Source organism: Periophthalmus magnuspinnatus, chromosome 18 (genome assembly GCF_009829125.3).
Source record: "Periophthalmus magnuspinnatus isolate fPerMag1 chromosome 18, fPerMag1.2.pri, whole genome shotgun sequence".
In the NCBI taxonomy this organism is placed as follows: domain Eukaryota; kingdom Metazoa; phylum Chordata; class Actinopteri; order Gobiiformes; family Gobiidae; genus Periophthalmus; species Periophthalmus magnuspinnatus.
Window position 1 is genome coordinate 12904217 of NC_047143.1, and position 26434 is coordinate 12930650.

Here is a 26434-nt window from a genome sequence, read left to right on the forward strand (position 1 = left end):
CCCCACAGACCCCCTTTAATACACAAATAATGTATGTATATGTATACACAGTATACTGTCATCACTACAATATACATGTTTTGCATAATTCTTTAGTTATTTATTTATTTTGTTTTATTCAGAGGCTTTTTGCAAAATGCCACACAAATTCATTCCAACTGATATTTTTGCATCCAGTAGATGTCCTACTAGAGCAAATGAAGCTTCGAGAAGCTTTGCACTGGAGTGAACAAATGGGATGAAAGGCTTCAATGCTTTCTGAAGCTTCGTCTGCCCATCACTAATTAACTTACAATTTAAGCCATATATTAAGAGCCTCTTTCCGACCTCACAATCAACCAAAGTCAAGGCACAGCAGCGGACAGTGTGGCAGCAGCAACATAGTGGGAACAGGTGGCTTAAATAGTTCCTAACTAGGAGGGCGGGGTCAAGGGTGGAGCCCACAGGGGTGCTCCCAAGGACAGCAAGGGAAAGCAGACAACTCTACTACACTTGTACACAGATCAAATCAAGACAGGAAGAGTGGAAGTCCTGGGGCATCCTGACTCCTCTCACTGGACTGAGATAACCTCATTACATTACTTTTGACATGGGTTTGTTCACCGTAGCCTCTACATGCCTAACCCTAACCTAAACCAGGGGTGTCAAACACATTTTCACAGAGGGCCACTTCAGCAAAATGGCTGCCCTTAAAGGGCCAGATGTAAAATTAATCTGACTACTTTTTTAACAGGTTGGTATGGTATGGTATGGTATGCTTTTATTTGAAACAGGGACAGTGCACGACATTACATTGACCTTAAAAACCGGAAAGATGTATGGTGCCAGGTTACAGCATAAATACTAATTTCCACCTGTAGTCCCTGGACAGGCTGATGTTTAATAAAAATAAATTACAATAGGTTACAAATATTGCATATGCATTTGCCTAGATGTAAAAATACGGCTGTGTAACGGCGTGTCTCCTGATAAAATGACATTTTAAGACCATCATACCTTTTAATTTACCCTCTCGAGGGCCACATAAAATGATGTGGAGGGCCACATGCGGCCTGCGGGTCTTGAGTTTGACACATGTGACCTAAACCATAACCTTAACCCTGGCCCTAACATAAACAATAACCTTAACCTAAACTCTAACCTTAACTTAAACCCTAACTTTAACCTAAATCATAACTTTAACTCAAACCATAACCTTATCCTAAACCCTAACCTTAATTTCAAAACTGACCTCAACCTTAACCTAATCCCTAACCTTAACCTAAACTCTAACCTTAACCTAAATCCAAACCTTAACCTAAACCCTAACCTTAACCTATTTTAACCCATATATGAACTTTAAATGAAAACACGACACGTCTCTTGCAGCGTATGGAAATTAAATAGAGATGTTGCATGTTCTCAGACTATCTCCAGCCATCCACTATGTGGATAGAAGTAACATTACGCACTTTTATTCATGGGTCTTAAGTTAAAGGGAGACGAGTACAAACATTTGAACTCAACCTTGGGCAAAGGAACTTATACTTATACTTGCCACTGTTACTTATCCCACTATTATGTTTCATTTTACTAAGTGTATATGGGCCTATAACATATAATTCTTGCACATTGGCACTTTATATTGTTTTAGGAAACTTCGGGCAATGGTGAAATATGCCCTAGTGTAGTGAAGTACCACACTATTCTAATGTTTTATTTGATTTGCTGTGTTTTGTATTGGATAATAATGATTCGTGTGTACTCTGATGTGGAATAGCACTGGGCACTTTACCTGCCTTACTAAATTGCCGATTGTTTTGCTCTTAGTGTTTCAAAGGTGCCACGCTTGTTAAATAAATTAGCTAAACTTATTTCCAGCCTCTCTCCAGTTTATTGGTACCTGCACCCACTGAATACTACATTAACATTACATCTTATATACTGTTCATGCATGGTAGGGCATCTAGCACATAGGGACAGAAGAGAATGGAAGAGCACCTCTTACACAGAAACACAGGAGGATGAGACGGCATCTGATACACAGGAATAAAAGAGAATAGGAGGGCATCTGACAGACAAGAATAAAGGGGAAGGGGAGGGCATCTGACACAGAGGTCTATCTAGGTGCTGTAGGCCTGTCTGAAATGTTGTGCCTCATCACTGCTGCTACATTATTTTGACATATTGACTAAATGAAGGCATGTACTGTTTTTTAAACACATTGCAATGCAAAAGTTATCAAATATTGCATTGGTTCCTCATATTGCGCAGCCCTATTTCCAAAGAATAAATAATATACATTTTGAAAGGAATAAAAAACATACATTTTGACCAAAATTCTGACTGCACCTAGACAAACCTTAAGGACTGTGTTACCTTGAAATAATAATACTCAAGTACAGACATGGTGTTTAAAACTATTTCTTCAAAAAGTTGCTGAAGTTAAAGGTCCTGTATTTGATTTATTTTTTCATGTATTTGAGCAAAATGTGTCCTTCCCCAGTACATATATATTGTATACACAGCTCTTAAGTGGTATATAATCAGGGTGCTCTGAGTGCATAAGGTAAGTGAGGAATTACTTTGGGCCACTATAATGTTTTTAACCTTGTGAGACCCGAGCTCTTGCATGACATGCTTTATTAATTTCTCTTTGTTATTTGGGCTGATTGGGACCTGATGAGTCTAAATACAAAGAATTATCTTTTTACATTATGTAGTTTCTGAGAAAAAAATATGTAAATCAAATGTCCTCTTATGTGGACATTTTAATCATTTTGATAAAACATTTGAATAATGATTTGCAAAAACTATTTATTATGACCCTGATCACAGCAACATTTGTCCTGAATGTAAAAACAAAATGAAAAACAACAATTGTGCCTCTTGGAACAATGTGTCTCGTGTGAAGAGCTGAAAAATAAAAAATAATAATACAATAAAATATTCTAATATAGATATATATATCACTTTAAAGATTTTGATGTAACTCATAACCTCCCTCTGCTCTCGGGCCCTCCCCCCTCCCCTTTCCCTCTGCCCCTCCCTTGGCCCCTCCCCACTCCCTCGGCTCCTCTCTCTCTGACCGCTGTGGGCTATGACGGCTCTCACGCTCACATTCCAGTGTTGAGTGAACTCAGTGCTTGCGGAGTCCAAAGAGACAGAAGAGAGGCCATTCAGAGAGGTAACAGAGTCAGTATAAAACCAGAAGCAGAGGAGAACCAAAGGAGAGGCAGAGGAGAGCCAGAGGAGAACCAAAAGAGAGGAGAGACAGAGATAAGCCAGAGAAGAACCAGAGGAGAGACGGTGGAGAGCCAGAACCAGAGGAAAGCCATAGGAGTACCAGAGGAGAGACAAAGGAGAACTAGAGCCAGAGGAGAGACAGAGGAGAACCAGAGGAGAACCAGAACCAAAGGAGTGACAGAGGAGAGCCAGCGGAGAGGCAAAAGAGAACCAGAATCAGTGGAGAGCCAGAGGAAAAATAGAACCTGAGGAAAGCCAGAGGAGAGCCAGAGGAGAACCAGGAGGGAGACAGAGGAGAACCATAGCAGGAGGAAAGCCGGATGACAGCCAGAGAATAACCAGAGGAGACGCAAAGGAGAACCAGAACCCGAGGAGAGACAGAGGAAAGCTAGAGAAGAACCAGAGGACAGCCAAAGAAAAACCAGAGGAGAACTACAGGAAAAATACTAGAAGGAGAGCTGAAAGGAAGGAGAGCCAATGGGGAACCAGAGAAGAACCACATGAGAACCTGAGAAGAGCCAGAAGAGAACCAGAGGAGAACCAGAGCAGAAGGGAGGCAGTGGAGAGACAGTGGAGACTTAGATGAGAGCCAGGGAACAACCAGAACCAGAGGAGAGTCAGAAGAGAACCAGAACCAGAGACAAGCCAGAGGAGAATCAGCAGAGCCAGAGAAGAATCAGAGAAGAACCAATACGAGAACCAGAGAAGAGCCAGAAGAGAACTGGAGGAGCTCCAGAGAAGAGCCAAAGGAGAACCAGAGGAGTTGAGAGAGACAGGTTTGGAAAGGATTCTGTTGGAAGTGATTCACAGCTGGACATTTCCTTCTTTCTAACAAGGGATTTCTGTGAAGACTTCTCCCATATCCACTCTCTCTCTCTGCAGAGGAGGAACCATACACTCTGGACCATTGCTGCTTAGATTCAGACAACAGTAAACGTCTTACAGCAGGATTTGAAGTAGTAGATTTGAGGTAAGTGACACTTTCATGTCTATTTTTGGCTTTTTCAGGCGACATGACCACATTCTTTAGTCCAGTGGTTTAAACAGGAGATGGAGATTAGTATACCTACATACCTAAGCCTACACTGCTATTATGTGCAGTACATTATATATATATATATATATATATATATATATATATATATATATATATATATATATATATATATATATATATATATATATATATATACACACATAGTAAGAGTAATGTTAACTGATGTATTCATAATTTGAAGTTTAAACTTTAAATAATGCATAAAATCGGGTCTTTTCAAAGTATCGACACACAAATGAGACAAACTAAACACAAATGTTTAAATCACTTCCTATTGTCAATATGAAGCTTTTGTCACTTGTACACTTATCACGGTAGAGTTGTCAAAAGTATTGAAAATCACATACTAATCAATACTAAACCTAGTGTTTTCTTGAGCTGTATCAGCACAAGTATAAGACCTCATAGACTAGTACACACCCATGGACTATGGAACCTACCTGGATGACTGGGGGATCACACAGATATAAGACCACATGTTAATATAAAAAAGTACTAGTGAAATAAAGTAAACCCTTACTGAAGTAAGAGGACTGTTACTCCAATAAAAAAATATTACTCAAATAGGAATAAATGTTGCTAGAAAAGTACAATGAAAATTGCATGTTCTTTAAAAAGTTACTTGGATAAATGTATCTGAGTAAATGTAAATGAGTATTACCCATTTCTGTGCATATGTAAAATGGCAAATGCAGCTGTTGAAGTTTGGATTTGTTTCACAGTTAAATAAGCAGAGTGTGAGGAATCTGTATGTTTTGGAAGTAGTGTGATGACATCATGACTATCCAATCAGGAGCCAGCGTTTGAACGGGGTTAGGGTAGGAGCAGTGGTGTGCGAGGGCTGAGGGTAAGCAGGCTGTGCAGACACAAAGGGCCCGCCAGTCACCAAGAGGGACAAAGAGCATGACAACCAAAGGTTCTGCACTAGCTTTTCAAACTCGATTTTGATAACAAGGAACCGAGTTGATACTCAATACTGATTCTGATACCACACTGATAATAAAAAACACTCTTTCTTTTGGCCTCATATCTGTGTAATCCCTCAGTCCTCCAGGTAGGTTTTATAGTAGTCCATGGGCGTATGCTGTACTAGTTTAGCGGTCTTATACTTGTTCTGATACAGGTCAAGATCATTCTAAAACTATTCAGGAAAGGTTCATTTCTGACCTATGAATGTGACTTTTTTAGTATCAATACCTGCTCAAATCAGTAAATAGTTTTGATACTAGTTTTAGTACTGATTACTATCTGATTTTCAATACTTTTGGCAACCCTAATAAGCCCTTTAGGACTGCTGCATGACAATAAAGATATTTTATAAGCATTTAATTACATAATGAGCTAGTCCTTTAATAAAGATTTCCCTCTAGTTTTTGGAGTACAGAACTTTTATTTTATGTTTTATGTTTATGTTTTTCTCCAAACCACTGAAAAGCAGTTTACATTACATCTCATATATTCGGGATAAAGGGGAATGGGAGAGCATTTGACACACAAGAATATAAAATGAGAGGGCATCTAGCAGGCAGAAATACAGGAGGATGGGAGGGCATCTGACCCACAGGGACACAGGAGGATGGGAGGGCATTTAACCCACAGGGATACAGGAGGAAGGGAGTGCCATCTGACAGACAAGGAGACAGAAGGATGGGAGGACATCCGACGCACAGGGACACAGAAGGATTGGAGGACATCCGACACACAGGGACACAGAAGGATGGGAGGGCATCTGGCACACATCGTCTGTTTAGGTACTGTAAGTCTGTCTGAAGTGTTGTGTGTCCTCACAGCTGCTGCAAGGACCATGGCTGAAGCAGTTCTGGACCCCTCTGAGCTGCACCTTCACAATGAGCTCCTTTCTATAACACCACACCTCCATCAAATCTGTGGTAATGAACACGGTACTTTTGTCTTTAAAGGGTCCTTATTACACTGCGTTCTCATCTGTGTTACAATGCTGTTTCTTCACCACAAATATACTTGGTGTGGTGTTTTGCTTCATTCACACATGTTTAACAAACAAACCCTGCATATTTACTTTATCTCTTAAACTGAAAACATTGAAAAATCTGTTCTTCCTTGTGATGTCATCATAGGGCATTACAGGAAGATAAGATAAGATATGCCTTTATTAGTCCCACAGTGGGGAAATTCCAATATTGCACCGCACAGTTAAAGAACAGAAGGAAAATGGTACATGCAATAAAACAAGTGTCATGATCCACGTGTTCCTGCTCCTTGTTTTGCCTCCTGTGTGCTCCTTCCCCTCCCTCACCTGCCTGAGTCTGGAACTGAGCGGAGTTCCTGGACCTGAATCCCATCAGCACAATCATCGCCACCTGCCGTGGATAGGAGCCAGGAACAGACACTCGGTGCCAGATCGTCCGCATGTCAAACATTCCTGCTCCCTGGACCATCCCAGCTCCTTCGTCTCTGGTTCCGTTCCTGACCCTGCCTCCTCGCTCTGGTATTGTCTGCTCTTTGTCGTCACCTCTACGTCACGCCCTGGACCCTGGCTTGCACCTCGCTCCCTGCTCTGATTCCTGCTCCCCGGACCGTTCCTGCTCCTTCGTCTCTGCCTCCGTTCCTGGCTTTGCATCCCCGCTCCGGTGTTGGCCACTCCCTGTCCTCTTTCCTGCACTCCACGTCGCATCCCTGGCCCCATGCTCGCACCCTGCTCCCTGCTCCTTGTCTGTTCTACCATCATTTGCCTGTTGTTTCACTGACTGTAAATAAACACTGTAAACTTGCTTCGAGTTCTGCACTCTTTGGTCCCGCCTGCTCGAACATTACGACAACAAGATAATAGATAAATAGCTTAAAATAATAATAATTTTTAAAAAAAAATAGACTTAAAAAATAAACTAAAAAAAATAGACTCTAATATAACATCTCCGAAAAGTGCACATAGGTATGGTTGAATGACACATGTTCAGTGTAAACAGTGTTCATTGTACAGTCTGACAGCAGCAGGAAGGAAAGATCTGCGAAACCTCTCCTTCACACAGCGAGGGTGAATCAGTCTGTCACTGAAGCTGCTCTCCAGGGCAGACAGAGCATCCTGCAGGGGGTGAGACTCATGGCCCAGCATAGAAAAGACCTTAGCCAGGACCCTCCTGTCCCCCACCTCAGGCACTGAGTCCAGAGGACAGCTCAGGACGGAGTTGGACTTCTTGATGACCTTGTCCAGCTTCTTCCTCTCCCTCTCTGTGATGTTGCTGTTCCAACAGACCACACCGTACAGGATGGCTGATGCCACCACAGAGTCATAGAAGGTCTTCAGGAGTGGCCCTCTCACTCCAAAAGACACTCCTCAGGAGATAAAGCCTGCTCTGGCCCTTCCTGTACAGTGCATCTGTGTTGTGAGTCCAGTCCAGCTTTTTGTACAGATGAACACCTAGGTACTTGTATGAGTCCACTCTCTCAATGTCCCTTTCCTGGATGTTCACTGAGGGGGCAGTAGAGTGACGTCTACGGACGTCCACCACCATTTTCTTGGTCTTCCCTGCATTGATGATGAGGTGGTTCTGCTGACACCAGTCCACAAAGTCCTGTTTTAGTCCTCTGCACTCCACATCGCCGTCATCCTTGATGAGGCCAATGATGGCAGAGTCATCAGAGAACTGGGGCACCCCCATCATTTGTATCATTTGCAGCTATGGAATTGTCAAATTTGTTTTAGTCTCATTGTAACTTCTCAGCTTTTCAGTGCACCAGAGGATATTCTAAACCTTCTATGGCAATCACAACTGAAAAAAATGTTATTTGTTTTCTATTTTTTTAAGGCAACAATTTAGGATTGCACATTTAAAAAGCAGGTAAATTGAGGCTAAAATTACCAGTTAACTTCAAAACTACCACTTAATGACATTGCAATCAGCATTTTAAGATTTGAAGATGTAGACTAATAATCCAGGATTACTCAGAGATGCGTGAATGAAACAAAACACAACTCCATGTAGCAAAATATGAAGTTTAAATCTGTCAACTGGACCAATCACCCCCCTGACCCTACAATAATAGGGTCGTTAAGGCAGAAACTGCATTTACAGTTTTAGTTTCAGTGTAGTTAGCCTCTCCTTTCAGATAAATACAAGCCACTGTCCACTAGCAATCTGACAAGAAATGGAGAAGCGGCTTGGATGAGCAGCAAAACATCTTCACTCCTACAGCGATTTGTCTAGTTGACAGATTTAAACTTCATTTTTTGCTATAGATTAGACCTGGACAACTGAGGGATTACACAGACACAACTCCAGGTATGTTTTTGAGACAGTAACAGCATTATAACGTGGCCTAAAGCTCACAAGAATTAATTTTGCCTAATATAGGACCTTTAAATATTCAGTGCAGTTCATCTTTTTAAACTTTTTAAACCCGTGTTTCAGATGACCTCTCGGTGCCCTCCTCTCCTGCCACTGTGCGGAGTGAGTGTGGCATCACCCCCCTGACGCCCACGCCTTCTCCGGTAACACACTCCACTTTTCTACTGGCACCGTTAATAACACCCAGTCATACAGTAATGCCTTTGTTATCATGTTAACATGCTCCCCAGTAACACCCTTGCTGTAATGGTAACATGTGCCACAGTAACCTCCTAACTGTCATGGTAACTTGCTTTTCAGTAATGCCCTCACTGTCATGGTAACATGCTCGCCAGTAATGCCCTTGCAGTCGTGGTAATGTGCTCCCCAGTCACACTCCTTCCCCTCTCCTATAACACACTAAACCAGTTCCTTTCCTGCTAAGAAATGTACCCTTTTAAAGTTTACCCCTCTGTCCATCATGTATAAGTTGTAACTGTGTATATGTGTGTGTGTGTGCGTGTGGTATCATGCAGAGGGTGAAGATGCGACCCAAAATGGCTTCTCTGTTCTCAGTGGTGGTGGCCATAGACTTTGGAACCACCTCCAGCGGCTACGCTTTCAGCTTTACCCACTCAGAAGCCATCCATATCATGAAGTAAGGCTTTCTATTTACCGTGGTCTAGTCATGCTTTAGTCTTGGTTAAGTCCTGGTCATGTTCTAGTCTAGTCCGAGGTTAGTCTTTGTTTAGTCTTGGTTTAGTCTTGTTCTAGTCCTGATTTAGTCCTGCTTTAATCCTGGTCTAGTCTTGGTCATGTTTAGTTCTGTTTTTTTCTTGGTTTTGGTCTAGTCCTGATTGAGTCCTGGTTAAATCCTGGTTTAGTTTTGATATAGTCCTGGTTTAGTCCTGGTGTAGTCCAGGTTTAGACCGGGTCTAGTCTTGGTCAAGTCAAGAGTTAGTCTTGGTGGAGTCCTTGTTTAGTTCTGGTCTAGCCCTGGTTTAGTTTAGTCCTGGCTTAGAACTAGTCTAGTCCTGGTTTAGTTCTGGTTTAGTTTTGCTGTAGTCTTAGTTTACATGGATGAAACCCATTTTTGAATGATGACTGACGACTGACTTTGTGTCCAATGGGAGCAGGCGCTGGGAGGGCGGGGACCCTGGAGTAGCCAATCAGAAGAGCCCCACATGCCTACTGCTGACCCCTGACCTCCGCTTCCACAGTTTTGGCTTCTTGGCACGGGACTTTTACCATGACCTGGACCCGGATGAGGCACAGCACTGGCTTTACTTCGACAAGTTCAAGATGAAGATCCACAGCACCAGTGTGAGTGTGTGAGAGAGGGAGGGTATAAAAGTGCATATGACAGGTTTTGGTCAAATTTTCACAGAATTTGGCAGGATAATACCTGTTGTAAATATAAATTATACATTATACAGTTTTACACTGTTCAAAAGCAATTTGTGAAAAAAGGTTGAAAATGTGTTGAAATTACAGGATGTACAGAGTTCTATTTCAGAGAGGTCCATATTGATGACATCACACAAAAATTTAATACACGCAATAAACACATTTTCACACATTTTATTTTAAACATTATTTAAACAAAATAAAGGTATTTTCTTATATTTTTATTTGTCAAATTATAATTTCAGTGCATATTATAGGAGTTTTGGCCCTGTGTACAACAGTGTTGCTAGGTAACAGTTATGGAATTCCTTAGTGTGATGTCATATTTCCAACCAGAAAGTACAATTCAAAACTAAAATTTAGCTAAACTGGGAAAACATTTTAAACATTTTTTGTAAAATCTTAAATATAAAGTTCTTAATTGTGTTTTAGTAAAATCAATAGTTTAATATGTAAAAGTAAAGTTTCTAGACTAAAGTGCAGTTCGACAGGTAGGAGTCATGAGCTCCTGTGTCAGGGCAGTTTGAGGTAGATAAGAGCCCTCAGGACAAAAGTGCCCCACCTCTATGTCCTGCAGCATCGCAGTAGGTTCCAGTGCAAGTGAGGTAAGGTCTGGACACACAACAGGAAATCCTCTTCTAAGCCTCTCTCTCATTCTGCTTGGTTGTTTTGGTTGGTAATGATAATGGGGCATTCCCTCCAATTGTTTTCTCTGGAACGTCTTCTGTCATGCATTCAACTACAGACCTAAACAGCACACTAAATTTTGCCCCATCACATTATGAACAAGTAGCTGTTAGCAAATGTAAAATCGCCTCCTCAAGGCAATACGGCAATACTGTCACACCATTGGTTCAATACACCTTGAATGTAACCAAAGGTGGGTAGTACTTGAGTAACTTTTTAAAGAAATTCCCAGTAGCTTTCCTTACTCTGACTTGAGTTATATTTTTATTGAAACAATGATACTCTTACTTGATTAAAAGCTGTGGTTACTCTTCCCACTGTGACAAAGTCTACAAGTGACAAAACCTTTATGTTGACAATATGAAATGATTTGAACATTTGTGTTTCTTTCACCACACCTTCAGATATAATTTAGTTAGTCTCACTTTTGTGCTTACCCTGCGAAAACACCAGATGTTATACAACAGTTACTCTTTAAGATACATTTACTTGGGTAGTACCTTTCCAAAACATTTTTTTAAAACTCTTTTACTTATTACTACACTATAATATACTTGTGTACAATTTTTTTGGCTACTCTACCACCTTTGACTGTAACCACGAACTAAAGAAATTGTCATTGCCTCAGTGGTCACCAACTAAGCGAGAGACAGGGAACGCCAAGCCCCTGAGAAAAATGCCTGCTTAGAAGGAAGTAGGCGGGAAGCAGGAAGTACAACAAGAAGTACATCAGGAACTAGAGCGAGATGGATTAAGTGGACATCTGGCAGGTCCAACAATCCAACAATCAGACTCTGCTTTATTTGGCGGTTGCCTAGTGACGGAGAAGGACACAAAGCTTTATTCTGGAGTTTAGATAAGCCTCAAAAGGTAAAATACTTCTATGGGGTATTAACTGCTAACACATAACATATTTAGATCACCATGTTACCTTGTTTTAAAAATGCTACATTCACCAAAACCAACATGTTTAGTAAGTTTCACTTTTATTTTTTTATGTTACTCCCCATTCATAGCACTATCACAACACAGCATGCATCCCACTAATGAAGCTACTGCACATCACATCAGGTTTGTGAAGTTGTAGTGTTTTTTTTTTTGTTTTTTTTACAATTGCGGTGCAAGAGCCTTGTGGGCTGAGCATAGGTCAGAATCTTACAGCAAACCATGAGCAGGAAAGAGATCACTAAAATACAAAAAATAACATAGCATGCATGACATCTCAAACTTCTTTAGGCATGTTTTTGATTAGAGACTTTATAAGAAAAAATAAATAAATAAATAAATAATTAAAGCTACATTATGCAACTTTTCTCTCATGAGTACACTTTGTTTTTCCTCCCATGTGTATCTTATACCCAAAAACTATTAACAATGTGCCATATTTTTGTAAGTCAATCACTTAGATTGATTTAAATACTTACTTCCTTCTTTCATGTTTGAGAATCGGGTAGGCTTATCTGTTATCTCAGATTTAAAGTAGGACTAAATACCTGAACCCCACCACTACTTTTCAAATGGGGCTGCTAAACTGGGCAGTACCTGGATGACTAAAGGGGAGAGTGAGGGTGGAGGAAGGGTAGGGTCTGGAGATATAAGGAACAGTGTTATTAGTTTAACAGATATCCACAATTCAAACCCCATCCCTATAGCCAGGTGCTTGTATTCAGAAAATGTAATCGGGGCAGTCTTTCATGATGTCAGCAATTACCAGTACTTAAAACTCCAGAGGCCACTGAAGGCAGCACAAACTTATATTTTGGCATTTTGACCAGAAAGCTGCAAATGCACCTAGTTTGTATTAAAATTGCCCCCAAAAATGACAGGAACAGTAGATAATGCTATTAAAACACTATGTACACAGTAAATCCAATAAAAATTAGAAAAAGTTTTATTGTCATTGTCAGTGAATAAAATTCACAAACTAGTAACATAAAACAATGAATAATAATATTGATAAAACAAAAAGGCATGCATAAACAGTGAGGTTTTAGGTCAAAATAGACTTGGACTGAATATAAATACAAAATATAACAGTGCAAAACTGTCAGTGCAAATAAATGTATTGTTGAAAAACTATGGCTGAAGCTATGTGATCATTATTACATAATGTTTGTGGTGTCTGGTCTCCTCTCAGGACCTCTCCATGGAGACAGAGCTTGAAGCAGTCAATGGGCGAAAGGTCCGAGCCATCGAGGTGTTCGCCCATGCCCTGCGCTTCTTCAGAGAACACGCCCTAAAGGTGACCAGACCCACCTACACACACACACTATGTTTCTTCTGAGAACACACCCCAAAGGTTACACCCACGCACGCACACACATACCTATACACATGTCCGGCACTTCTTCAGAGAACACGCCTTAAAGCTGAGACACCCATTCACCTACACCCACAGGCACCTATACCCACACAACTACACCCACATACACACCTATACACACACGCGCCCTGCGCTTCTTCAGAGACCGTGCCTTAACGGTGACCTCACATGTCTACACCCATCTACACCCACACATACCATGCTATTCTTCAGAGACCCCTCCCTAAAGGTGATCCCACCAACCTTCACCCACACCTACACACACCTATACAAACACATGGGTGAGACACAAACACACGCCCTGCGCTTCTTCAAAGAGCATGAGCTAAAGGTGACACTCACCCACCTATACACATACGGCATGCACTTCTTCAGAGAACACACCCTAAATTTGAGACTGCCACACCTCCCACCCTAACCGCATACACACACACCTACACCCACATACACATGCCCTGTACTTTTTCAGGGGACACACCACACCCACCTACACTTTCATACCTACCACACACCCACACATGCTCTGTGCTTCTTCAGAGAGCTCACCTTCAAGGTGCAGGTGTGGGTGGAGATTTGAGTGGGTGTGTATGTTGTGTTTCAATACTTTGAGGGGACACTACATTGACTTACATTTATTTCCTGGAGACTGATCCTAACCTTAATATAGCCACTACTTGCCTAACCTTAACCTAAAGCCTATTTAAACCCATATTTGAACCTTAAACCATGTTGTTGCTCTAATAATAAAGAATTTACTTCATGTCCCCATAAGAGAGGCAGGTCCTCATGAGGTGAGTGTGTATAGTCCCCACACTGTGATAAATCCCAGCGCACAGATGTTGATGATGATGATAATAAGAGTTGTGTGTATGCAGGAGGTGAAGGAGCAGTCTTCATCGGTGCTGGAGGGAGAGGAGATCCGCTGGGTCATCACTGTACCAGCCGTGTGGAGACAACCAGCCAAACAGTTCATGAGAGAGGCCGCCTACTTGGTACATCACACCCCCCCCCCCCCACCCCCACACACACACATACACACACACACTTGGATTACATTGACGTCATTCATTTCCTGGAGACTGATCCAAACCTTAACCATAATTTGTATAGTTAACCTAAACCATAACCTTAACACGTACACTGCCTGGCCAAAAAAACACTCTAATATTTCGTTGGATGCCTTTAGCTTTGATTACGGCACGCAGTCGCTGTGGCATTGTTTCGATAAGATTCTGCAATGTCACAAGATTTATTTCCATCCATCCATTTTTTTCTGCCTATCCGGGGCCGGATCGCGGGGGCAGCAGTCTAAGCAGGGACTTCCAAACTTTCCTCACCCCGGACACGTCCTCCAGCTCCTCCGTTGTGACACCAAGGCGTTCCCAGGCCAGCCGAGAGACATAGTGCCTCCAGCGTGTCCTGGGTCTTCTCCGAGGCCCCCTTCTGGTTGAACTCAACGTGTAGGAGCAGCGGTTCTACTCCGAGCTCCTCCTGTGTGACAGAGCTCCTCACCCTTTCCCTAAGGGTGCGCCCCTACGGAGGACACCCATTTCGGCCGCTTGTCCTTTCGGTCATTACCCAGAGCTCATGACCATAGGTGAGGGTAGGAACGTAGACTGACCAGTAAATCGACAGCTTTGCCTTCTGGCTCAGCTTCTTTACCACAACAGACCGATACAGCAACCGCATCACTGTTGACACTTCACCGATCCGCCTGTCAATCTCACGCTCCATCATTCCCTCACTCTTGAACAAGACCCCGAGATACTTGAACTCCTCCACTTGAGAGAGAGACTCACCCCCTACCCAGAGAGGGCAAGCCACCTTTTTCTGATTGAGAACCATGGCCTTGGATTTGAACTCCTCCCAACCCCAAGTTTTTGCCTCTGCGACCGCAGGAGCCGAGGCACGCTTGGCCCACCGGTACTGGTCAGTTGCCTCAGGAGTCCAACAAGGCTCGGTAGGACTTCTTCTTCAGCCTGATGGCATCTCTTACTTCCGGTGTCCACAACCAGGTTCGGGGGTTGCCCCTGCCACAAGCACCGCAGACCTTATGACCGCAGCTATGAACAGCCGCATCGACAATAGAGGTGGAGAACATGCCCCACTCGGAGTCCATGTCCCTAGCCTTCCCCGAGATCAAGGAGGAGCTCTTCCGGAGGTGTGAGTTGAAGATCCCTCTGACAGAGGGCTCCGGCAGAGGTTCCCAGCAGACCCTCACGATCCGCCAGTGGATCCAACTCACGACCAGGTGGTGATTGGTTGACAGCTCAGCCCCTCTCTTCATCTGAGTGTCCAAGACATGTGGCCAGAGATCAGATGACACGACAACAAAGTCAATCATCGACCTCTGACCTAGGGTGTCCTGGTGCCACTTGCACTGATGGACACCCTTGTGCTTGAACATAGCACAGTAGTCCAATAACGAAACACTGCTTGCGTTCAGATCAGGGAGGCCATTCTTCCCAATCATGCTCCTCCAGGTGTCACTGTCGTTACCCATATGGGCATTGAAGTCCCCCAGGAGAACAACAGAGTCCCCGGTCCCCCCCTAGTACCCCTCTCAGGGACTCCAAGAAGGTACTCTACACTGCTGTTTGGCCCATAGGCCGACACAACAGTGAGAGACCTGTCCCCGACCCGGAGGCACAGGGACGTGACCCTCTCGTTCACCGGGGTGAACTCCAACATGAGGTGCCTGAGCTGTGGGGCAATGAGCAAGCCCACACCAGCCTGTTGCCTCTCTCCGTAGGCAATGCCAGAGAAATGGAAAGTCCAGCCCCTCTCAAGGAGTTGGGTTCCAGAGCCCAAGCTGTGCGTGGAGGCGAGGCCAACTATATCTAGCCAGTAACCAGTAACGCTCAACCTCCCTGGACCTGTTTGTCATGAGTGACCCTACCAGGGGCATGAAGCCCCCAACAACATAGCTCCTAGGATCATTTGGGTGCTCAAACCCCTCCATCACGTTAAGGTGGTAGTTCAGGGAGGGATATATTTCCATCCAGTGTTCCATTACTTTTTCACCAAGATCTTGCATTGATGAAGGCAGCCTTCTCCAGCACATCCCAAAGATCTCAATGAGGTTAAGGTCTGGACTCTGTGGTGGTGAAAAGGATGTCTCATCCTCCCTGAACCATCCTTTCACAATTTGAGCCCGATGCATCCTGGCATTGTCATCTTGGAATATGCCTGTGCCATCAGGGAAGAAAAAATCCATTGATGAAATAAGCTGGTCATTCAGTATATTCAGGCAGTCACCTGACCTCATTCTTTGAGCATACACACATTTTCAGAAAACACTGAAAATAATGTGACCAAAGGGACATGTTCTTTTTCTTCTTCTAATAGTGTTTTATGGCGGTTGGCACGCAACTAGAAATGGTGCATTACCGCCACCATCCGGTATGGAGTGTGGGCCGGGACGACCCCAATAGCCTTTCTATACCCTCTTTATCAGTTTTGTGGAGATAACAAAGGGGGACATGTTAATCCAAGGTGTGTCCACTAATTAGCATCACAGGTGTCTACAATCTTGTAATCAATCAGTGGGCGTACATATAGGGAGACAGGTAGTCACTGTGCTGTTTAGTGACACGGTGTGTACCACACTCAACATAGACCAGAGGCAGCAAAGGAAAGAGTTGTCTCAGGAGATTAGAAAGAAAATTATAGACAAGCATGTTAAAGGTAAAGGCTATAAGACCATCTCCAAGCAGCTTGATGTTCCTGTGACTACAGTTGCACATATTATTCAGAAATTTAAGATGCATGGGACTGTAGCCAACCTCCCTGGACCTCGCCGCAGGAAGAAAATTTATGACAAATCAAAGAGACGGATAATACGAATGGTAACAAAAGAGTCCAGAAAAACTTCTAAAGAGATTAAAGGTGAACTTCAAGGTCAAGGAACATCAGTGTCAAATCGCACCATCCGTCGTTGTTTGAGCCAAAGTGGACTTAATGGGAGATGACCAAGGAGGACACCATTGTTGAAAACAAATCATTAAAAAGCCAGATTGGAATTTGTCAAACTACATGTTGACAAGCCACAAAGCTTCTGGGAGAATGTTCTATGGACAGATGAGACAAAAACTTTTTGCCAAGGCACATCAGCTCTATGTTCACAGATGGAAAAATGAAGCATATCAAGAAAAGAACATTGTCCCTACTGTGAAACATGGAGGAGGCTCTGATATGTTCCGAGGCTGCTTTGTTGCATCTGGCACAGGGTGTCTTGAATCTGTGCAGGTGTGGTAAGACAGCTGTTGAGGCCTGTGCTGCAGGTGCGCTTACCTGGTTTCCCGCGGTGTGGTCTGGTGGACTATATAAGCGCTCCCTTTCTCATCGCTCCCCCTTTGCCCACACGCATTTCCGTGTCCCTGTGTAGGTAGCTCTGTCCTCCATGCCCAGGTCATGAAAATATCCAAATTCCTAAATTATCGCTTCTTTTAGTGCCGCCATCTGACTGCAGCTCGGCACCGCTTCACTTTCACAACACGCTGAACTTCGTAGCGCGTTCATGTGTGCCCTCATTTGCAGTGACAGTGGGACCTCTTCATTCGTAAAATCCCCAAATTCTTATGCATCTGTCCCTTGTAGTCCCGCTGCTCGGCTGTACCCGCTGTACCAGTTCCATTACGCACAGCGGTGGGTTTTCTTCAATAGAAAAAGGTAAACGCATCCCAAATGTAATTTACACTCCAAGCATGCATTCTCTATTAGTTGGCATTGTGACAAGGACGACACGAGACATTTTACATCTCATAATTTCAAACTCCAGAAAGTGAACTGCGTAAAGCGGATTCCCAGCCATCAACCCTGGGATTGTGTGCTCACCCTACTCAATCAGCGGCATGTGTCCCTCCTTAGTTGGGTTGAGTTGCATTGAGCTGTAGGATTACTGCTAATTCCACATTCATTTTAGGTGTCATTAGTGGTCAGCAGCGGCACAGGGCACGCCGCCTCCGCTGTTTTGCGTTTTTGCTTCGCTTTCGCCTTTCCCCACCTTTGCTTTGTTCTGTTTTGTCTTTCGCCTTTTGTTTTGCCTTGCTCAATTTAGTTTAAGTTGGCCCACTGTGAGATCGCCTTTAGAGGCACTGTTCTGGGCTGAGCTCTGTTCATCGAGCGGTATTTCGCCCTGTACATGGTCTGGCAGGCGGTGGGTTTGGGCTCAGTAAACTTTTAATGAATTGAATGAGTGTACGGTGAAACCGGATTTTATATATATGTTGTAGTCATTGTTGATGAAATTAAAACTGTTTTCCTTTTTAATAAACATGATGTAAATTAAATGGAACCTGGCTCTTTCATCTTCATATGCTTAACTGTGTGCCTTTTATACTTGGGGTCTAATCCCCAAACTAGATTTGGGGTGGTGTTGTTGCAATATTTATAGATTTTTTTAGTACTATCCCAAATTGTTAACCCCTTGATTGCCACAGAGGGTACAATGAAATCTCAAGACTATCAAGGGATTCCAGAGAGAAATATGCTGGCCTGTGTCAGAAAGCTTGGTCTCAGTTGCAGGTCACGGGTCTTGCAACAGGACAATAACCCAAAACACACAGCTAAAAACACCCAAGGATGGCTAAGAGGAAAACACTGGACTATTCTAAAATGGCCTATGAGCCCTGACCTAAATCCTATTGAGCATATTTGGAAGGAGCTGAAATATGCCGTTTGGAAAAGGCACCCTTCAAACATAGACAACTGGAGCAGTTTGCTTATGAAAAGTGGGCCAAAATACCTGCAAAAGTCTCATTAACAGTTACAGGAATTGTTTGATTGCAACAAAATATTAAGTTAAGGGTACCATCATTTTTGTCCAGGCCTGTTTCATGAGTTTGTTTTTTTTAATAATTCTGTTGAAGCATGGTTGAAAAGCAATGTCTGACTTTATTTGGTTAAATTTCATAGAATTTTTATTACTTGTCTACTGTCAGATTAAAGTTATTTCTGTGATCACTGAGTTTTTCCTTCATTAACTGACAGGTACCAACAATTTTGTCCACATGTGTATACTGTTGCTGAACCTACACCTGACCAGGCTCGTAGGCTTGTACCTATTTGCTTAGTTAAATCCAGGTGTGTTTTTGTTTGTTTGTTTTTTGTTTTTTGGCCAGGCAGTGTATATAGGGATGGGATGATAACAAGTAAATGGTTACACTGAGGGAGCTCATTTTTTCACTGAATGTGTGGAGAATTTAAAAATGTAACATAAAAACACACACACACACATCCATTCTCCCTCACACTTGTACTGTGGTGATGTCATGAGGAGTGGACAATAAGGAGACCGGCGAACAAACAGGAAGAGCTCCAAGCCCCCGCCCTGCACACACTGGAAGATTATGTAGGACTTTTAAAATATCTTTTATTTATCTCATAAATTTAACAGTTTGAAGACATTTTATCTGAAAAGGTATAAACTACAGGCTTAACTAATTTTACTCCCCATGAATTCCCAGGATGGGCATCTGAAATACAGGTGAGACTAGTGTCTCCAGACTGTCCCCTATGACCCTGTCCCATCTCTGTTCTCAGGCAGGGCTAGTGTCTCTGGACTGTCCCGAGCAGCTGCTGATCGCTCTGGAGCCTGAGGCTGCGTCCATCTACTGCCGCAAGCTCCGCCTCCACCAGGTGATTGACTTGAGCACTCAGCCAATTCCCAATGGCCTGGGGGCAGATGAGTCTCATCCCTTTGACTCCAGCTTCAGACAAGGTACATCCACATCAGCTTGTAGGCCTATAGTTCACCTGCCAAGTAAACTATTAACAATCAATCAGTATCACTTTATTTGTCCCCAAACTACAATTATAAGTAAAAGCTCAAACAAAAGTCAGTGCATCAGATTCAGCCTCTAGGTGAGCTCTGGAGACACAACTGTAAAGGCTCTCCAATGCCTCATTCTCACTCCGCTCTGTTGTTTCAGTTGATAAGATGGGCCATTCCCTCGAAATGTTTCCTCTGGAACACCTTCTGCTATATATTTTTGTAGAAAACCAGTAACATTGGTCTAAAAAGTTTGTAGCATTTCAGACCTAGCTGGTTATCCTGGATCCAGGAAAACACACAGCACAACTCAGTGTGTCAGTCAACAACATGAGCAGCCAACCATGATCATGGCAACCAGATTGTCACCTTTACCATGACTGTAAAACTTCATTCTGAGTTGTGAAAAGCTCTTATAAACGTATGATGAATCACGATAATTTGAATGCGCAGAAAGCATAAGGTGAGTGAGGAATAACTTTGGATCACTGCAGACTGTTTAAGATGAACTAGTTCTGTTATGGAAGGTTTTAAGACAGAAAATTAGGTACAGTGCATTTAATGCCATGCCTTCATTTGGCCTGCAGGGTTAAACTTGTTATAGCTGAGCACAACCCTAAAACAAAGAGCGATTTGGAGCTCATGTGAAATATGATCCATAAGTCCAAGTGTGCTGGTCCAGGGGCTGTAATTGGAACAAGGTGCAAGCAGTGGAGCAGTGCTTTCACCCTGTCACCACAAGCAAACACATTTTGGGTTTCCGTGCTTTGTGGGGACATTACATTGACTTCCATTCATTTTTTGGAGAATGGTTCTAACCTTAACCATAGTCACTACATGCCTAAACACAGTACCATCATTTCAACATTTTTCTTCGCTCTTTCCCCTAAATAGCTTCCAGGCCTCCTCTCCCTCTCTCTCTAGTTAACTATGTTAACCAGAGTGCTATCACAACACAATCAGCATGCATCCTGCTAATGAAACTAGTGCTCATCGCATCAGATTGGGAACTTGTGATGTATTATTTTGTGTCATGATTTTGTATATTTATGAAGAATGGAAGAATGGGTGAGGTAGGCCTGTGGGCTGAGGACAAAATCTTACAGCTAACCTTAAGAAGGGTTTAAATATGGCCCAGGGCAGATCACTCGATTACTCAAACATGCATGGATGACATATAAAACCTCTTTAGGCATGTTTTTGATGAAAGAAGTTAAAACAATGACTGAAAGCTCCACAAATTGTTGCATAATACCCCCCCCCCCCCCCCCCCCCCCCCCCCTATAAGGTTAGAATCAGTCTCCAGGAAATTAGGGGGGAATTATGAATTATGTTTGTGTGCGTGTACATATATTTTAACATGCACATGTGTGTTCCAGCGCGGGAACAGCTGAGGCGATCCAGGCACAGCAGGACTTTTGTGGTTGAGAGTGGGACTGGAGATCTGTGGTCCGAGCTACAAACCGGTCAGTACCACACACACACAGGACATGACGTCCCATTTATTTATGTTATAATTTGGTATTTTTGTTCTCAAGACATTGAGCTAATTGGAAAGCAGAATGAGCCTCATATGAGTCTCTTATTTGCAAATTTAAATGCTGGATTCCAGTTGGTTTAAACTTAAAACATAAACCCCAGCACCTGCAGCCAATCATTAATCAGTGATAGTGCAGTCTCTGCAGCTCAGTGAGTGAATTGTAGAGGTTCTGAACTTTCACATGAGGTATGGCCTGTCCATATACTGAGAACGAGAAAAACTATCACTTGCCCTTGCAACCCAGGCCCAGTTATGATTGTAGTACATGATCTTTAACACACTAGGAGCACAGGCTACATGCCATCCTAGTCCCTATGCTCAGATCCCCCCTCCTCTCATACCTACACCTGTGCTCTGTCGGAGAGTAACCACACAGGCCTCTCCATACCTGGGTAATCTCTGTAATCTGTCCCTATCTATCTGCTGCTGTACCACACACAGATACTTACTAGGCGGCACACATGAGCAGCCCAGGGAGACATTGCTGCGGTGCACACATTGTTTATGTTCAGACAGGAAGTGTAGGGGAAACATGACATGCTCATGTTTCACCCACCCACACAGGCTTTGACATGAACGTGCCTGCTTTAGTGAACACAAGGTTTTAGTTTGATCAGAATTTACAATTAAATTTCAAGTTCATAGACATTTGAAATTGTACTTTCATCTCACAGTAAGAAGGTCATGGGCTAGATTTCCGGACAGTCTTGGGCCTTTATGGGTGGAGTTTGGAAGTTCTCCCTGTGTCTCAGTAGGTTTCCCCCATCAACACAAAACATGCACAAAAGCTCAAATTCTCCAGCTAAGGTAGTCCTGACCAAGACTAGCTCAAGATCTGGAGATGGGTTCCACTGCTCCTGACAGGTTTAATACTAAAGCACCGGTCAAATGCAGGTTTAATCTAATGAAAGATGGGTCAAATGCAGGTGTAACTCAGAGACACTGAAGGATGGGTCAAAGGCAGTTTAAACCCAAAGATACTGAAGGATGGATCAAATGCAGGTTTGCCCCAGAGACATCAAAGAATGGGTCAAATGCATTTTTCAACTCAAAGACACTGAAGAATGAGTCAAATGCAGGTTTAACACAGAGACACTGAAGGATGGGTCAAATGCAGGCTTATGAGCCTTATTCCGGTTATGACAGTATACTGGATATTCCATTTACATTAATTTTATTTATTAAAATTCAATACATTTTATACAGTGTTATAATTTAGAAAGTGTTAAGTAGATTTAAAAAAGCATTCTGTAACCCCCAGCTCAGTGCTTCATGGTCCCCGTCTCCACAATAGCAACCAATGCCTTTTCTTACCTCAAAGCAAAAGTACCATGAAAGAATGAAACCAATGCTAAAGAAATAACAGACCAAGACTATAGCTCCTTAATATCTGGAGGTTCGTGTACCACAGGTTGAGAAACACTGTTCTAAACACACTCTTGGCCTGGCATATAGACTGATATCGCTCCGTATTTTTTTATACAGAGGGATATCAGTCGGGTCACCACTCTTTCCGTTGCATCTGGAGCTCAACCAAGTGATTGTCCAATCAAATTAGTTTTTCTCAATGACAGTTGCAAAACAATGCAGCTCATTGGTTACCTATCATTCAAAAATGAAATAAAATCAGCCATGTTTTTCAGTCTTCTGTGATATTTTTTACTTTATTTTTTCTGATGAAGATGGATCATATACGTCCCTGATTGACTGATCCACCTGCCAATCACACCTATCTGAAAACAGGGAACATTACCGGTGAAGTACTGAAGAAATGTGTATTCTGAATCCAAGGCAACACGCTTGGTACTGGGAGGCAGTATCTCAGCTGACTCAAGAGGCAGTTTGAAACCCGTTTTCTCTTGTACATACAGTTGTGTCCTTGGGCAGGACACTTCTCTGCCTTGGCTCCAATCTGCGTACTTGTGTGAATGGGCGAGTGGTGTTTTGGTGGATTATGAGCTCTCGTAGTTGTTGCTTTAGTGAAGGACAGGTGATTGTTTGGAGACTTAATGCCTTGTCCTTCCCCAGGTGACCGCTATGTGGTGGCTGATTGCGGAGGCGGGACCGTAGACCTGACTGTACACCAGATCGAGCAGCTTCAGGGCACTCTGAAGGAGCTCTACAAGGCATCAGGTACAGCACCCAACCATAGCATGCCTGCACCAGGACTCTTTTACAGAAGGGGTATTATGCAAAAATAACTTTTTGTTCCATGTTCTTCCTTCATCAACATGTTTGAATGTTTTATGTCATCCATGCATGTTTGACACTACATGCATCAGAAGCTTCCAAAGACATGATATCATCATCTGGGTTTTTCCAAATAGTCTTCAATGCATAGTAGTCTTACTGTATACTTTTGACTTTGAAGAAAGTAATGAACAAAACTCTCTCATTATTCTAGCATTTAGCGAATAGAAATTATTTTGGCAATCCTAATTGATCTAAAATAGGAAAGGTTTAGTCTGATTTCGTGTCAAACAGTGATAAAAAAGTGCGTGTCTTTTTATATAGTGTAGGTAACCTTCTGGTTTCAACTGTATGTAATTTGTTAACAATTATTACCACATGGAAGCGTAATACCCCCTTTTTAAAGCTTCAGTAGGCAATTTTCACAATACCACCTGGCTAGTTCTGGTTGCCTCCAAAGTGCAGATCTTCAGAAGAGACATAAATTAAATGCCACATTGTGTACAATTTCACTCCAAAAAAAAAAAATCACATTGTCATGGAGACAAGCTGGCAAACCATCCACTAGAAAAGATACAAAGTGCATGTCTCCTAACTCTGTAGTGCTCACAAGTCCTTTAGCACATTGTTCATGTCTATATCCATTAACTTTCTGGCACGTGCGCAGCTTTAGAACAGCTTTTTTCAGACACAGACACACTATGGCCAAGCGCAGCCAATCATAGTACCATTTTTGGTTCCTTAATTATTAGCTGCAGGCAGAGTGCAGTGGCCTAATTTCATCACAGGGTATTGCTTTTACAATGTACTCTTGGGGAAAACACAAGATTTTTTGATTTACAAAATAAAGTCTGGTACCCTGCTTTATATCTGTGTGCAGGAGGTCCATATGGGGCAGTGGGGGTGGACATGGCGTTTGAGTCCATGCTGTGTCAGATCTTTGGAGAAGACTTCATCCAGAGCTTCCGAGCCAAGCGTCCTGCAGCCTGGGTGGACCTGAGCATCGCCTTTGAGGCCCGCAAACGCACAGCTGCTCCGGGACGCACAAATGCTCTCAACATCAATCTGCCCTTCTCCTTCATCGATTACTACAAGAGGCACCGTGGGCACAGTGTGGAGGCTGCACTCAGGAGGACCAGGTACTAGGGGAAAGACAGGAAAAAGAACCTGACTTTAGGTGTAGCACAATAACACCATCATATATCATGATAATCGTGATTACAGCTTCTGAAATGCACAGAGTTCTTGGATAACTTTATCAGTTTGGATTTCAGTCCAATGTTATTGTTGCCCCTGTTTAAAATGAGCCCTGTGAGCTGAATGGTGACACACACTTACATTGGCCATGTCTCCTGTGTATGAACAGTCTGAACATGGTGAAGTGGTCATCCCAGGGCATGCTACGGCTCACTCAGGAGGCTGTGCATGAGCTCTTCCAACCTACCATCCTCAGCATCGTCAGACACATTGGTAAGAGATACTGCTCTACAAAGACAACAGGGTTTAGAGTGGGGATTTGAACTGTGCAAAGGATGTCTCCTTATCCCCCTCATGTCTCTTCCCTCCCCTCCACCAGAGGAACTGATGAATCGACCCGAGGTGCAGGGCGTGCGCTTCCTCTTTCTGGTGGGTGGGTTTGCCGAGTCTGCCATGCTACAGAGGGCCATCCAGAGGTCTGTGGGGCGTAGCTGTCGCGTCATCATCCCGCACGACGTAGGGCTGACCATCCTGAAGGGGGCGGTGCTATACGGCCTGGACCCCAGTGTGGTGAGGGTGCGGCGCTGCCCCCTCACCTATGGGGTGGGGGTGCTCAACCGCTTTGTGGAGGGGCGTCACCCGCGGGACAAGTTGCTGCTGAAGGACGGCCGCGAGTGGTGCACGGACATCCTGGACCGCTTTGTCTCCGTCGACCAATCAGTGGCTCTGGGAGAGGTGGTGAGGCGGAGCTACACACCAGCTCGCGCCGACCAACGTAAGATCATCATCAACATTTACTGCAGCTGCTCAGATGACGTGGTGTATGTGACGGACCCTGGGGTAAGGAAGTGTGGCACCATCACACTGGACCTGCCCCAGCCCCTGCCTTGCCCTGGGACCACAGGGGCCAGTGCAGGGGGCCCGCCACTGCGCAGGGAGATCAGGGCTTCCATGCAGTTTGGAGACACAGAGATCAAGTTGACCGCTGTGGACGTCATGTCCAACCGTTCAGTGCGGGCGTCTGTGGACTTCCTGTCCAACTGAACAGAGACATGAAACAGTTCTCACAGGACACACACAAGACACACAGTTCTTCAGAGTGCAGTCCTGGTGAAGAGTATAGTCCTACAGAATGCTCAACATCAGCACTTAGCCCTGAGCACTTCAGCAGGGGACCAGTGAGTGCCCCCAACAGCTGAACTGTCCTTAGGCAATGGACAGACTGTACAAAATGCTAAACACACCGTGCATACTCCATCCTCTGCTTTGTGACTATATCAATTCCTCTTTGGTCGTCCTCTAGGGCCTAAGCCTCCTGTTTCCCAGCAGGTCTATCCTTCTGCACATATGAATCACATTTCAAAATAATAATCTCCCACTTACTCAAATGTATATTTTCAATTAGTTTTCAACTTTCTAATTGCCAGGACATATCCTGGACCTGGAAAGACTTGTGTAACGGAGATTCTTAGGGTTTATCTGAAACTCAGGCAGACTTGCTTGCTTGGGCAGCTGCAGTAAATGGCTGGCCTGGCCACAAGACTGAATTTTATACACCACCTAAGGGTCATATGCTGAACTGCAAATTAAACTTTAAAATGCTGGTAACCGTCAGTGTCTTCTTAATATGATGTAATACTGTAATACTTATATTTCATATATAAATCCTATTTACTGTGAGAACATAATAAAGATTCTGTGTCCCCTTAACGGCTGCACCTGTCTTATGAGC

The 26434-nt window shown here is 43.4% G+C and overlaps 1 protein-coding gene across 4 annotated transcripts; it reads left to right on the forward strand.

Moving 5' to 3' along the window:
- The first annotated feature begins 3146 nt into the window (after nt 1-3146).
- On the forward strand, nt 3147-26400 carry hspa12b (heat shock protein 12B). 4 transcript variants are annotated; one of them, XM_055228953.1, is made up of 14 exons: nt 3153-4001; nt 4108-4195; nt 6073-6171; nt 8671-8750; nt 9123-9244; nt 9720-9909; nt 12818-12922; nt 13879-13995; nt 19547-19724; nt 21155-21241; nt 23344-23448; nt 24386-24644; nt 24872-24975; nt 25082-26400. In XM_055228953.1, the coding sequence occupies exons 3-14, from the start codon at nt 6087-6089 to the stop codon at nt 25744-25746; spliced, it is 2097 nt and encodes a 698-aa protein (XP_055084928.1). In that variant the 5' UTR covers nt 3153-4001; nt 4108-4195; nt 6073-6086; the 3' UTR covers nt 25747-26400. The 4 variants fall into 4 exon arrangements, with proteins under 4 accessions (XP_055084929.1, XP_055084928.1, XP_033839907.1 ...); XM_033984016.2 differs by having other exon boundaries at nt 9723-9909; XM_055228954.1 differs by having other exon boundaries at nt 3147-4195.
- The last annotated feature ends 34 nt before the right edge of the window (nt 26401-26434 follow it).

What these genes read in the sequence shown, in the direction of transcription:
- hspa12b (XM_055228954.1), top strand. Translation starts at nt 6,087, where the DNA reads ATGGCTGAAGCAGTTCTGGACCCCTCTGAGCTGCACCTTCACAATGAG. An exon ending in TGACGCCCACGCCTTCTCCG is followed by an intron (nt 8,751 to 9,122) that starts GTAACACACTCC and finishes GGTATCATGCAG; the next exon opens with AGGGTGAAGATGCGACCCAA. An exon ending in TGACTCCAGCTTCAGACAAG is followed by an intron (nt 19,725 to 21,154) that starts GTACATCCACAT and finishes TGTGTGTTCCAG; the next exon opens with CGCGGGAACAGCTGAGGCGA.